Source organism: Mesoplodon densirostris, chromosome 4, assembly GCF_025265405.1.
Source record: "Mesoplodon densirostris isolate mMesDen1 chromosome 4, mMesDen1 primary haplotype, whole genome shotgun sequence".
NCBI lineage: Eukaryota > Metazoa > Chordata > Mammalia > Artiodactyla > Ziphiidae > Mesoplodon > Mesoplodon densirostris.
In genome coordinates this window covers 34,084,901-34,098,979 of record NC_082664.1, presented here as the reverse complement: position 1 = coordinate 34,098,979, position 14,079 = coordinate 34,084,901, and the positions used below count along the sequence as shown (strand labels likewise).

The following is a 14,079-nucleotide window of genomic DNA, read 5'->3' as shown; positions in this document are numbered from 1 at the left end:
ACGAAGGGGAGCTGATCTAAAGGGTTTCTTCTCTGTGGACCATTGGGAACCCCAGCTGACACTTGAGGCTCAAAGCAGGACCCAGAAGGGCAAATTCAAGTTTGCCCTGGCTATGACCGTGGCCTTAGGAAATCCACCTTCTTCAGTGCTTTCATATATATATATATATATATATATATATATATATATATATTTTTTTTTTTTTTTTTTTTTTGCGGTACGCGGGCCTCTCACTGCTGTGGCCTCTCCTGTTGCGGAGCACAGGCTCCGGACACGCAGGCTCAGCGGCCATGGCTCACAGGCCCAGCCGCTCCACGGCATGTGGGATCTTCCCGGACCGCGGCACGAACCTGCGTCCCCTGCATCGGCAGGCGGACTCTCAACCACTGCGCCACCAGGGAAGCCCCAGTGCTTATATTTTTATACTCGACGGAGGATCGATTAGGGTGGGATGCACGGCCACCCACCACTTCCTTCTTGCGGCTCATTCACTTAGCTGTCCCCTGGTGAAATTGAGCATGAGGGGAAATCCACTGCCAGATCACCTCCACTTGATACAGAAACAGCGAGGGAGGAGGAGGAGGGCGCATGTGTCAAGGACAAGGTGCCAACTCTTTAGCAGGGCGTCCAGGTGCACACTCTGGCCCCAGCCTCTGCTACCCTCCTGTCTCCTCTCCCTCTGCTGTCCCTCCACACCCGGCACAATGACATCCCCACGTCTGCTTCAAACCACTGAACACATGTGCCCTGAGGAACCCGTGACCTCCATCCTCCACACCTTTGCCCACGCTGCTCCTTCCCCCCAGAACGTGCTCTTACCTCTTCTCTGCCTAGAGAACACTTTCATCCTTCTAAAGCTCAGCTCAAATATCACCGTAGTCAAGCTTCCCTGACTCTTCGAAGGAGGGATTTGCTCTGAGCTCTGGGTCCCCACGGCACTTTGTACATCTGTTCATGCACTTGACACATGAGGTTGTGTTTTCCAAACAGTGAGCTTCACTAGATTGCATCTTAAGTTCTCTCCAAGCCCAGCACCTCGAGTGAGCCTGGCATGTCGTGGGAGATCCGTGATGGTTACCAGATTCATGAACTGCCTTGCAGATTGCAAGGTTTCTATTCCCCCTTGACTGACTGCGGCTTTGTGGTGCCTTTCTTTGTTTATCTTTCCCTGTCTTACCACAGGAGGTCGTTCTCATGGGTAGTTTCAACTCCAGAATTTCTGAGTAGTGCAAGATCCCAGTCTGATAAGTGGGGAGAATGTCTAAGTCTGCTCTTGGGCTGGTTCCTGTTGGGTGTTCTTCACACAAGCCCAGCACACTCCCTCACTTGTTCCTGGAGGAACAAGGACCCCAGAAGCTCATGATGCCCTTGAGCCTTGGGTCCCCATTGTAGTAGGTGGCCCGTCCACGTCCAGTGCCACGAGCTGGGTTCCTCCCTGACTTCCTCGATGGAGGAGTAGCCTTGCCTCAGTGAGAGGAAGGAGATTCTCGCTGGCCTTTTACCTCAGGGAAGAATGAAGACATTTCAGGTGTCCCTCAGAGGACTGAGTGAGGAGGGCCTCACTTCCCGGAATTGAAATCCAGGTGAGGGCAGCCATGGCGGAGAACCTGACTTAGCCTCTTTCTCTTCTTCCCCTCCCTCCATGCCAGGAACTCTCCATAGAGAAGAAGAAAACCCTGGAAATGCTGGAGGAAAATGAGAACCAGCTGCAGACACTGGCCAATCAGAGCGAGCAGCCCCCTCCCAGTGGGGGTCTCCATAGCAACCTGAGGCAGATAGAGGAGAAGATGCAGCAGCTCATAGAGGAGAAGCTCCTGGCGGAGAAGCGGTGAGGGAGCCCTAAACCCCTGAGTCCATAGAGGTAACCTCCATGAACTGGACACCTGGGCTCTTGGGTTCTAGTTGTCCTCGATCAAATGGGTCACTCACTTCCTTTTGGCTAGGACTCAGTTTCCCCACCAGGCAAATGGGAAGCAATCTTTCACTATCCTAAGCAGACTTGATAATTGCCTCTTGCAATGGTGTGACCCATACAGACAGTCATTAGGCCTGTCTAACAGAGCTTTGTGACAGGCTGGGCAGGTCCTCTCAGCCCCCCCCCTTTTTTTCTTTCTTTCTTCTTCTTTCCCTTTTTTTTTTCCCTCTTTTTTCCTTTTTCCTTCTTTCCTTTCCTTCCCCTTGCGGTACACGGGCCTCTCACTGCTGTGGCCTCTCCCGTTGCGGAGCACAGGCTCCGGACGCGCAGGCCCAGCGGCCATGGCTCACGGGCTCAGCCGCTCCGCAGCATGTGGGATCTTCCGGGACCGGGGCAGGAACCCACATCCCCTGCACCGGCAGGCGGACCCCCAACCACTGCACCACCAGGGAAGCCACCTCTCAGCCCCTTTTTACAGATGAGGAAACTGAGCCTTGGAGGGGTTGGAGGACCTCCCCAAGCTCACAGAACTAGCAAGACATGGACCCAGGACTCCCCTCACTGACCACATTACCCCCATCACCACCTGGGAGACAGGACCCAGCCAGTTCTGGGGCTCACAAAGCAGGGTCTCAGGCTTTCTCCAGCCAGGTCCCTACGAGGGGCCGCCCTCCCACTGGAGGCCCCGTTGGTGAGTGGGCCCTGAGTGAGCACCTCTCCCCGGGGCAGGATGAAGGAGAACGAGGAACGCTCGCGGGCCCTGGAGGAGGAGCGGGAGTTCTATTCCAGCCAGTCCCAGGCGCTGCAGAACTCGCTGCAGGAGCTGACGGCGGAGAAGCTGCAGGCTGAGCGCGAGCTCAAGGTGCTGGGCCGCTGGGGGCGCGTGGTGCTCGGGGCCCTCCCCTCACCTGGAGGCTTACTTCCCTCACCTGGAGACCCTTCCCTCACATCCCTGCCCTCACCGGGCAACTTCCTGAATGAGCCCTGCCAATCTGACCAGCCAGGTGCAGGCAGTGCAGCCACCACGAGCCTGACCTGCGCCTGACCTGCGGCGGGGCATCATTGGAGACACCTGTCCCGTGCAGGGGCTGAGTCCCGGCCATCGGGTGGAGGGCGTAAGACAAGAAGCAGGATGCAGTAACTTCCATCCCAGTCTGGAGGAGAGAAAGCCCGCTGAGCCAGGGGTGATCAGGCAAGGCCTCCAAGGGATGGTAGCTGCCCCGCCAGGACCCATTTCCCTCTCTTTGCCTCTCCCCTCAGGCTGAGGTGAAGGTCCGCATGGACCTGGAGAGGCGTCTGCGGGAGGCAGAGGGGGCCTTGCGGAGCCTGGAACAGGGGCTCAACTCCAAGGTGCGGAACAAGCAGAAAGAGGAGAGGATGCGGGCTGACGTGAGCCACCTGAAGAGTAAGCCCTGCCCCCACCGCCAGCCCAGCCCTCGAGCTCTGCCCAGCCGTCCAGGCCCTGCGGAGCCCGGCCTGGGGCCGGAGCGCCACTCAGGCCTGGTGTGCACTAGGTGACCCATAGGTGTTGATGGGCACCTCCTGGGCTTGGCTGCCTTTGGCTCTTGGATCCGGGGTGGGGGGAAAGCCTGAAGTTCTGCCCCCTTTGGCAGGTGACTCAGGTCTCCCAAGGGATGGGGGTCAACGTATTTCCCTCTCCACCCCACCAGGATCCTGGGGAGGGGAGGGGCGGGCAGGAGGGGAGGGTGCAGTGGAACTGCGGCCGCAGGGTTCTTTGAAGAGTGCATCCGGAATGCGGAGCTGGAGGCCAAGATGCCGGTCATCATGAAGAACTCCGTGTACATCCACAAGGCGGCCACTCGCCGCATCAAGAGCTGCCGCTTCCACCGGCGCAGGTCCAGCACCTCCTGGAATGACGGTGGGTGTGGCTTTCCCCGGGCCCTGGGGGGTGGGACGGTCCCGGGCTGTCGGTGACTAGGCAGGAAGAGGGCAGGCCGGGGAGGGAGAGGGGCTGGCCCAGCCCTGAGTGTGGCCCGAGCCCGGCTCCCCCAGCCTTGGGCTTCTCCCAGGGTCATGGAAGCCCATGGACCCGGAGGGGCTGGAGGATGGGGTCCGAGGGAGGGGGGCTGGGGTTGGGGCCAGGGCTGTGCCCCAGTGGAGGGAGGGCTGTTCACGGCCGGCCCGTGGGGCCACCGTATCCCCAGTGAAGCCGTCCCAGTCCTTCATGACCTCCCAGCTGGAAGCCAACAACATGGAGGAGCTGAAGGAGGTGGCCAAGCGGCTCAGCCGGGACCAGCGCTTCCGCGAATCCATCTACCACATCATGGCGACCCAGCCTGGAGCCCCCTCTAAGCTTCCGCCGGCGGGAAAGTGATGGGCCCCCCTCCCCGCCGCCCAGGTCCTTCCTCACTGGGGGGCAGGAGGGAGGGGGAGGGGGGGCCCGACTCCACGCGGCTCCTCTCTGCCAGCGCTCCACGTGGGGGCCAACCTCACCCGCAAAGGACAGGGGCGCCACCTCCCTCACCCTCACCCCAGACCCTGCCCTTGGGTCAGGTCAGGCCAAGCTGGGTGCCGCCTGGTTGTCATGGTGAAGCAAGGATGGGGCCTGGCGGCACCGAGAGACTTCTCTGGCCGGGGAGTGGGCTGGGCGGGGCCCACCACCACCTTCTGCCGTGCCCGCTGTACTTCTCCGTGACTCTGCCGCCCTCCCCACCTTGACCCTTGCTTTCCAGGGCTTCCCAACCCTCTTTGCTTCTGAGATCCACAGGCGTCCCTCGGTCAAGGCCCCTCTTTGACCACACCGCGGGGCAGGGAAGAAAGGGAGCTGGCACAGCCGCTTCTGGGCCGGTGGCCTACCACCCTCGCCAGACACACCGTTCCTGGGGTCGGGCCCTGGCTGTGGGGCCACCTGCTCCCTGCCCTCCTCAGGGGGACTTGCCCACCTGCAGCCTCCGCGCCCTCCTGGGAAGATGTGGCCCTGACATTCCTCCTGTGCGCGTACCGAGGGCCCTGGGCGGGAGGGAGCTGTGGCCAGCAGCGAAACTGAGGTCTCTGCCAGAGAACAGGCAGCAAGTCAGGGAGTGGAAGAAGGCAGCGGACTCCTGCATTATCGACTCCTGGCCGGGCAGGGAGGCTGCTCCCTCTGGCTGCCTCGGCCCTGCTGGGCTGGGGGACCCCAGAGGTCTCCCTCCCAGCTGCCCCTCCTTCGGTCACCTTGCTGCCTCCTCTCCTGCAGAGGCTTTACCCAGTGAAACAATGTGACCACGAGCCCTGGAAGATGGGGGGGGGGGGGGTCATTCATTGGCCCAGGGTCATCAGAGGCGAAGCTGAAACATCTGTTCGCAGCTTTTGTGGGAGGCACTGCCCTCCAGGGTGCTAAGGACTGTGTGTCCCTCACCCATGGACAGACTGTCTGTCTGGCTCCTCTCCCTCCAGGCCTTCCCTCCGAAACTGCCTGAGTCTGTTGGTCTCTCCAGTAAAGGCGTCTCCCTGGGGTCAGGGTGCTCAGGGGCACGGGTCGTATTAAAGGTGCTGATTCTCGGCTGCTTGGACAATGGAGCCCAGTCTGAGAGGTGGACAGATGGCTGCAGGGCAGGGGCCTGCAGCCTGTTCTGTGGGAAAAGGAATGTCACTGACTCAAAACATGGGCGTGTCTACGGCTGGGCTAGCCAAGGCCAGGCAGGCTGCCCTGCTCTGCGGTCAGGACTGCCTGGTGAAATGAACCTCATCAGTCCCTTCTCAGCGGTGGGTGGACTTGGATGACCTCAGCCAGTCTCTTACGAGCCTAGGTGGGAATAGGGGTGGAGGTGCTTCAGAATCAATGCATCTGAAAGGCATGAGTCTAAATGTAAAAGCTTTAAACGTGTAGAAACCTGCATAAACCTGGAACTCATTGATCTAACATGTATGTAGGATGGACTTTAAAATGAGGAAGCTTTAGAAACCAAGATTACTATTTTATTTTCTGTTTTTAAAGAATTAAATTAATAATGGTTTGTTCTTGGAGAGAGATCTTTCCGAAATTTTCAAAAGCACTTCCCGGCCTGGGCAAGCTATTAACCAGAGAGGAAAGTGCTTTCTCATGCACATTCGCCAGTCTCTAATTTCTTTCCTCCTATCTCACCCTGTACTTTCCACGCCTCAGGCAAGCCTGTGTTATCTTCAACCAACTGATCAATCCATAAGTATTTATTTGTTAAAAACTTACTCTGTACCTAGCACTGTAAATAGAAAAAGAGTAACATCTCTATGTGAAAATATGTAGGGGTGAAAATTACTTCCTGGAAATGTATGGATCTGATTTTTTACAGAAACAAAACCCTATTCCTTGGCCGATTAAAAGTGTTTCCTGCAGCGTCGCTTGCACTGTGGTCATTGCTAGAGAGATGTTGCCCCCTGCAGGCTGAATGTGGAATTAGGGAATTGCCTGCTTGTGCTCATTTGCACACACGTTTCCCTCCCTATGAGGAAGTACTCCCCATCGCTGCACCTCCAGGCAGTGGCTTCTTAATAATTAACTGAAAAATCTGTGTTCCCGCCCTGAGGTCCTGGCTGTCCCCTTGTAACAAGGACTACCAGCCAGATTTTCTTCTGATCTGAGCACGGACCAGAAGGGACAGAGCTGACCGCGCCCATAGGAATAGCCTCAGGCAGGCAAAGGGTACCTAGTTTGATGGCTTGCTAGTTTTAGTGTCCCTATTGGAAACTGACAGTTCTACTGGCTCTGATGAGGAGAGGTTTATGCTTTTGTTTTGTAATCACGTAAGGGAGGGAGAGAAATGCTGATGACTGGGTTCTCCTCCTATTTGATCTGTTCCTTCACTGGGGAATGGATGATCTATATCGTAGCCCTTTATATGTTGTTTCCCAGCAGAATTATTAATGACTCCCCTTTTTGCTATCACAAGGGTCCCAGTTTGGATGGTATTTCCATGGTCATCTTAGCTTTAGTGCTTTTCTCCAGTGAAATGTTAATGGGTGAGGCAAGAGATCTGTAAAGTGTAAAACACTGTGTTCTGATCTACTCTCCAGGTCCCAGCCCCTGGGAAGGATCCACTGCCTATATTTGTCTCTGGAGGGATGTGATTCTTGCTCCCATCCATCCTATCTCACCCAGCCCAGCATGACCTGGGCAGGCTGTGGGTGCTTGGGTACCATCCCCGTGAGATTTGGAGCCTACAATGAATGATGAAGGTGAAACTGAAACTTGCTGGAGCCCAGGATGGGTCAGATTTGGTCTAATTGGAAGGTAGTTATTAAACCCATCAAACAAAGGAGGCCTCGGATAAAGGCCAGCAGTCCCTGGGGACCCTTGTGCTTCTGTGTTAAGCCAGGATGAAGCCACTCAGACCCCCAGGATGCAGCAAGGGCTCTCCAAGATCAGAAACCCTATGGCTTTGACTCTTGGGGGGGAAAGATACTGACTTCTCTTATCCCACACCTGGGAGCAGAGGTGAAGGGGTGTCGTTTGCAAGGCTTTGGGAGAGGGTACAGTGGTATCCTTTTGTCCTTGCCACTTAGAAATAGAGGTCCGGAGTGGTCCCAGACATCCAAAGCAACTGGGAGAAACTGGTTGTTCAAACATCCACGTGGCTGTAGACGGGTGCGGTGTAGCGCCCCAGGTTTGGTCCTCCTGACTCTTTGCACATCCCATCTCCCCTTCTCTTCCCTAGACTTGGGCTTCCACTCATTGCTACCAACTCCTCTGGCCCAGAAATGAGCTTCCCTCTCCATCCCGCTCGGTTAAATTTGTTCAGGGGAAGTTCAGGAAGCACTCCAAGCCCAGAAATCCTGGGGGCGGGAGGGTCTTAATAAACTCCATCCCCTTGTGATGAATTCCACCTGCAACTGCCACCAAACGTTTCAATGCAGTCCAGCATTCTGTGTGTCCTTTGGCTTTCCCTCTGTGCGACCCTCGACAATCAGGCAGCGAAGTTGCTGTGAGTCAGGGCTGCTCAAAGGCCAGTGCTCGGCCACAGGGGCTCCAGGAGCTGTCTGGGCAGTTGCAGAGCCAGCCAGTGCGTTTGGGGCTCAGGTTCTCTGCCTTGCTTGCCCTGGAGGATCTGACACCTACCTCTGGGCCGAGAGTCCTGCTATGAACAGACTCAACCTGCCCTGTTATCCTGGCAAAAACTAGGACCGATGCGCCTTGGAGTGACACTGACCACAGGAGAGCCTTTCCTCTTGCAGAGCAGTGACCCCATCACAAGGCGCTGAGGGGAGGAACATGTCCCACACTCTGCCTGCTGCGCCCCAGGGGGTGGGGCTGGATAGTGTTGTCTCTCTGCTTCCTGTTCTGGAGCTTTTGATAAGCCACTGGGTTTTTTTGTTTGTTTCTTTGTTTTTTGTTTGCAGTACGCGGGCCTCTCACTGTTGTGGCCTCTCCCGTTGCTCCGGACGCGCAGGCTCAGCGGCCACGGCTCACGGGCCCAGCCGCTCCGCGGCATGTGGGATCCTCCTGGACCGGGGCACGAACCCGTGTCCCCTGCATCGGCAGGCGGGCTCTCAACCACTGCGCCACCAGGGAAGCCCAAGCCACTGTTTTAAATGTTTTTTGTACTTATATATTTTTATTAGATAGGACATAAATCTCTTAAATCCCACGAGGCTGCTCAGTGCCCTTGCAGTTTTTAAGTTCTGTGATCTGAGAACTCGCAGCCGTGGAATCAACAAAGACATGGCTTCCACTGACAGCACTGACCAGGAAGATACATTTCTCAGGGATGACGTTCCAGCTTAGGTTGAACTTGGAGCCATGCGCTTGTCAGAAGGGATGAGAAGAGGAAAGTTTAGGGTTGAGATGAGAGCAGGAAGGATAACTGATTTATCACCCCAAGGAGAAGGTCACTTGGAAGGCTGTCCTGGGAAAGGGAAGATGTCCGTTCTCATATTCACCCTGGCGTCTGAGATCACCTGTCGGCATCACTTCTTCCCATCTTCCTTCAACAAATATTTATTATGATTCTATTGCATGAAGTCAAGCACCTACTATGTGCTTATTATCCCTGTCACTTACTGTTTTTTTTAAAATGTGGTAAAATATACATAACGTAAAAGTTTCCATTTTGGGGACTTCCTTAGTGGCACAGTGATTAAGAATCCGCCTCCCAGTGCAGGGAACACGGGTTCGATCCCTGGTCTGGGAAGATCCCACATGCTGTGAAGCAACTAAGCCCGTGCGCCACAACTACTGAGCCTGTGCTCTAGAGCCCGTGAGCCACAACTACTGAAGCCTGTGCGCCTACAGCCACTGCAATGAGAAGCCCGCATGCAGCAACGAAGACACATGCAGCCAAAAATAAATTCATTAATTAAAAAACATGTATATATATATATATATATATATATATATATATATATAAAAGTTACTATTTTAACCATTTTAAGTGTATAGTTCAATAGTGTTAAGTATATTCACATTGTTGTACAACAAATCTCCAGAACTCTTCATCTTGCAAAACTGAAACTCTACACCCCCTTTTCTTTCATTCTTTTTTTTTTTACATCTTTATTGGAGTATAATTGCTTTACGATGGTGTGTTAGTTTCTGCTTTATAACAAAGTGAATCAGTTATACATATACATATGTTCCCATATCTCTTCCCTCTTGCGTCTCCCTCCCTCCCACCCTCCCTATCCCACCCCTCTAGGCGGTCACAAAGCACGGAGCTGATCTCCCTGTGCTATGCGGCTGCTTCCCACTAGCTATCTACCTTACGTTTGGTAGTGTATATATGTCCATGCCACTCTCTCGCTTTGTCACAGCTTACCCTTCCCCCTCCCCATATCCTCAAGTCCATTCTCTAGTAGGTCTGTGTCTTTATTCCTGTCTTACCCCTAGGTTCTTCATGACATTTTTTTTCTTAAATTCCATATATATGTGTTAGCATACAATATTTGTCTTTCTCTTTCTGACTTACTTCACTCTGTGTGACAGACTCTAGGTCCATCCACCTCATTACAAATAGCTCAGTTTCGTTTCTTTTTATGGCTGAGTAATATTCCATTGTATATATTGCCACATCTTCTTTATCCATTCATCCAATGATGGACACTTAGGTTGTTTCCATCTCTGGGCTATTGTAAATAGAGCTGCAATGAACATTTTTTTTGGCTGTGCCATGCAGTATGTGGGATCTTAGTTCCCTGACCAGGGATCGAACCTGTGCCCCCCGCAGTGGAAGCCTGGAGTCTTAATCACTGGACCACCAGGGAAGTCCTCTACACCCATTAAACAACTCTCCATTTCCCCTCCCCCCAGCCTCTGGTAACCACCATTCTACTTCCTGTTTCTATGAATGTGACGACTTTAGTTACCTCGTGTAAGTCGAATCGTACAATATTTGTCTTTTTTGTGATGGCTGATTTCACCTAGCATAATGTCCTCAAGATTCATCCATGTTGTAGCATGTGTAGGAATTTTCTTCCCTTTTAAGGTTGAATAATATCCTATCACTTACTTTTAAAAAGAAAAATGGGTAGACATCTTATTTTTCTTATAAATTGCTGTCCAGGGGTGAGGGCCCTGCCCTTCTTAAAGGGTAAGAGAGTCACAGCTGAGCGGAAGTTGGGTCCCTATGCTTCCCTTTTTCCAGGTTGCTCCTTGTGGTGGCTTCGTGTCAAGGGATGCTTTGGTGTTCACCTCCTCCTTCTCCCCAGCAGATGGCAGCATGCTCTGAGCTGGGCCAGCAGATTCCAGTGGGAAAGTGAACTGAGGCTCTCAAAGAAAAGGGAGGGCTTTGTGACAAGGCCGAGGTTCCGCATTATTGGTGTGAGTCTCCCAGCTGTTCTCCCCTTTGAGACATGAAACAAAAGTCTCTGCTACAGCCAACATGTATTCAGTCTATTGTGAACCATGCACTTTCACACTGATTTCTCTTTTTTGTCCTCACAACATCCCTCTCCTTGATTTACAGAAAAATGATCCCCAAGGTCACACAGCTTCTAAGTGGAGTTTCGGGTATCTGAGTTCATGGCCAGTGTTCTTTCTAGCATATGTAAATATTAATGTGGAATATTAGTATGTAAAATATTATGTGTAAAGATGTAAATTGTTACATGTAAATTATTTTCAGTGAGCTTCCTCCTTCCCTGCCTTCCTTCAACAAATATACTGAGCTCCTCTATGTTCTAGGCCCAGAGTCTCCACACAGATATTTTCTATCAAGGGTTCTTAAGGAATTGATTCAGGGGCTTGGTAACTGACAGTCTCCCTAGAACTCTTCCTTCCTGAAAGTCTGGCTAGTCCAGTACAGGAGGTCCTGAGGGTCAGAGCTTCTCATCCTAAGGGCTTTGCAAAGCAGCGAGGCCTTTTGTTGCTGTCTCCGACCACTTCCAGGCTGGCAGTCTCCTGACGCTCACCTTCCTTTGCCCTTCCCCCTCCCCAGCCCAGTGTCCTCTGGAACAGAAGAATCCTCTCAGAGTGGGAGTAAGCAGCCAATGGGAAGGCCCCGGGCTGGGAATCTAGAGGCCCGTGTGTTCCTGTAAAGCCAGTGATTTATCCTGAGAGAGGGGCAAGGCATCTGACCTCCCCTTGATTAAATGAGGATGTGAAATTAGATGCTCTCAAAATCCTTCTTGTGGGAGAGGGATAGATTTAGAGTTTGGGATTGACACGTACACATTGCTATATTCAAAATAGATATCTGGGACTTCCCTGGTGGTGCAGTGGTTAAGAATCCGCCTGCCAATGCAGGGGACACGGGTTCAAGCCCTGGTCTGGGAAGATCCCATATGCCGTGGAGCAGCTAAGCCTGAGAGCTACTACTGAAGCCCACGTGCCTAGAGTCTGTGCTCCACAACAAGAGAAGCCACCGCAATGAGAAGCCCGCGCACCGCAACGAAGAGTAGCCCCCGCTCACTGCAGCTAGAGAAAGCAGGCGCGCAGCAACGAAGACCCAAAGCAGCCAAAAATAAATAAATAAATTTATTTTTTAAAAAAAAGATAGCCAACAAGTACCTACTGTATAGCACAGGGAACTCTGCTCAATATTCTGTAATAACCTAAATGGGAAAAGAATTTGAAAAAGGAATAGATACTTGTATATGTATAACTGAATCACTTTGCTGTTCACCTGAAACTAACATGACATTGTTAATCAACTATACTCCATCATAAAATTTAAAAAATTTAAAAACATCCTTCTTGAATTCTGGTGACCCCACTTCTCTGCTGGAGACTGCTTTAGGTGTGGGCCAGGCTGGCCAATGAGACGAGAAGTCTGCTGGGGGACAGGTTTTCTCACTTTCAAAGAGAGTCATAATGAAGATACAGTCCCTTTTCCTCCACTGGACATTTCATGTCTGGATATGACACCTAGAACTAAGGCAGCCAACTTGTGACCGTGGGGGTAGCTGACCTGAGGCCCAAGCCAGCGTGCCTAGGGTAACTGAGCGGAAAGATGGCAAGGAGCCTTGGTCCCTGCTGAGTTGTCGCTGAGTTAACTGACACTAGATCTGCCTATTTCAGGACTCCTTGTTATGTGAGCTGATGTATCTTTCCTTTAGTTTAGGTCATTTTGCTTGGGTTTTCTGTTATTTGCAAAAAAGGAGGATAATCACCTTAGCTTTATCAGACTTGTTGTGTGATCCCAAAGTCTGAAGACCTTTTCCTAAGAAAGTCAAGGCATTTTTTCAGTCATCTACTAGAATTCATCTACTCATTCATTCAACAAATATTTATTGAGAGTCTACAATCATATTCTTTAAAATTCTATGACACACTCACCCCAACTCAAAATCTCTGAAATTGGGATGTATCTTAATTCGATGGCAGCTTTTGATTGCTGCTGGCCGTACAGCAGTCTTGATGAGGGTGTCCTTGCCTTTGCAGGCATCAGAAGTCCCAGCATCAAAATGTGCTGAAAGCGCATCAACAGTTTGGTGAAAAAAAAATCCCGAAATACTCATGGAGGTGCACTTAACAGATAAGAATCAGATGGTTGCCGGGGGGCTGGTGAATCAGACTTGTTTGGCAGTGCTTGAGATAGAGCTGATCCACTCAACTGTAAAACCGGCTTAAGAGCCCAGCACCTATGACACTTCTTTTACAGATTCTTTTTTTTTTTTTGCGTTACCCAGGCCTCTCACTGTTGTGGCCTCTCCCGTTGCGGAGCACAGGCTCCGGACGCGCAGGCTCAGCGGCCATGGCTCACAGGCTCAGCCGCTCCGCGGCATGTGGGATCTTCCCGGACCGGGGCACGAACCCATGTCCCCTGCATCGGCAGGTGGACTCTCAACCACTGCACCACCAGGGAAGCCCTACGGATTCTTCTGAGAAATGCTGCATCACTGACACTCTTGATGCTTCAGAAGATGGCCTTGTGTGAAAAAAATGTGGTCATCATCACTCTTAGTCAAAGAGAGAGGAGTCAGATTTGGGATGAGAAGTTCTAGAAATGCCTTAGCTCACTTATTTCACTTCTATTTCCCATTTTATTATGCACAAGAGTGATATCTGATGAAAACCTATGACTAACCAAATCTAAAAAAGCTCTTTCAATAAGTGTAAAATAAAAATTCTGGGGGACTTCCCTGGTGGCGCAGTGGTTAAGACTCCACGCTCCTCACGTAGGGGGCCTGGGTTCCATCCCTGGTCAGGGAACTAGCTCCCACATGCGTGCCACAACTAAGAGTTTGCGTGTCACAACTAAGACCCGGTGCAACCAAATAAATAAATTTAATTTAAAAAATTCCAAGTGCAAGTATAGTGTCATAGTTTGACAACACCCTTTATTTCTTTCTTTTATTTATTTATTTTTGGCTGCATTGGGTCTTCGTTGCTGTGCGCGGGCGTTCTCTAGTTGCAGCAGTGAGCAGGGGCTACTCTTTGTTACGGTGTGCGGGCCTCTCGTGGCGGTGGTTTCTCTTGTTGTGGAGCGTGGGCTCTAGGTGCGTGGGCTCAGTAGTTGTGGCGCGTGGGCTTAGTTGCTCGGTAGCACATGGGATCTTCCCGGACCAGGGATCAAATTTGTGCCCCCTGCGTTAGCAGGTGGATTCTTAGCCACTGCACCACTAGGGAAGTCCCCACCCTTTATTTCTTAGTGGTACATAGAATAATGGTGTGCCCTATATCTAATGATGTCTTATGTTGGATGATATATACTATGTGCCAAGCCCTGCTCTGGTGCTGGGGAGATGACAGGGAACAAGAGCCAAAGCCTGGTTGTTTGTGCAGGTTGACCGTGGAGAGTCCTATATATGTC

General features: G+C 52.0%; 1 protein-coding gene across 1 annotated transcript in view; it reads left to right on the top strand.

Moving 5' to 3' along the window:
- The window catches only part of PLEKHD1 (pleckstrin homology and coiled-coil domain containing D1), a 28,835-nt gene extending 24,585 nt beyond the window's left edge, over nt 1–4,250 (top strand). Inside the window, exons 9-13 of the mRNA XM_060098033.1 lie at nt 1,650–1,828; nt 2,645–2,777; nt 3,176–3,320; nt 3,645–3,794; nt 4,081–4,250. Of these exons, the coding sequence (XP_059954016.1) occupies nt 1,650–1,828; nt 2,645–2,777; nt 3,176–3,320; nt 3,645–3,794; nt 4,081–4,250 (777 nt within the window). The remainder of the gene's footprint in view (nt 1–1,649; nt 1,829–2,644; nt 2,778–3,175; nt 3,321–3,644; nt 3,795–4,080) is intronic.
- Nucleotides 4,251–14,079: the final 9,829 nt, after the last annotated feature.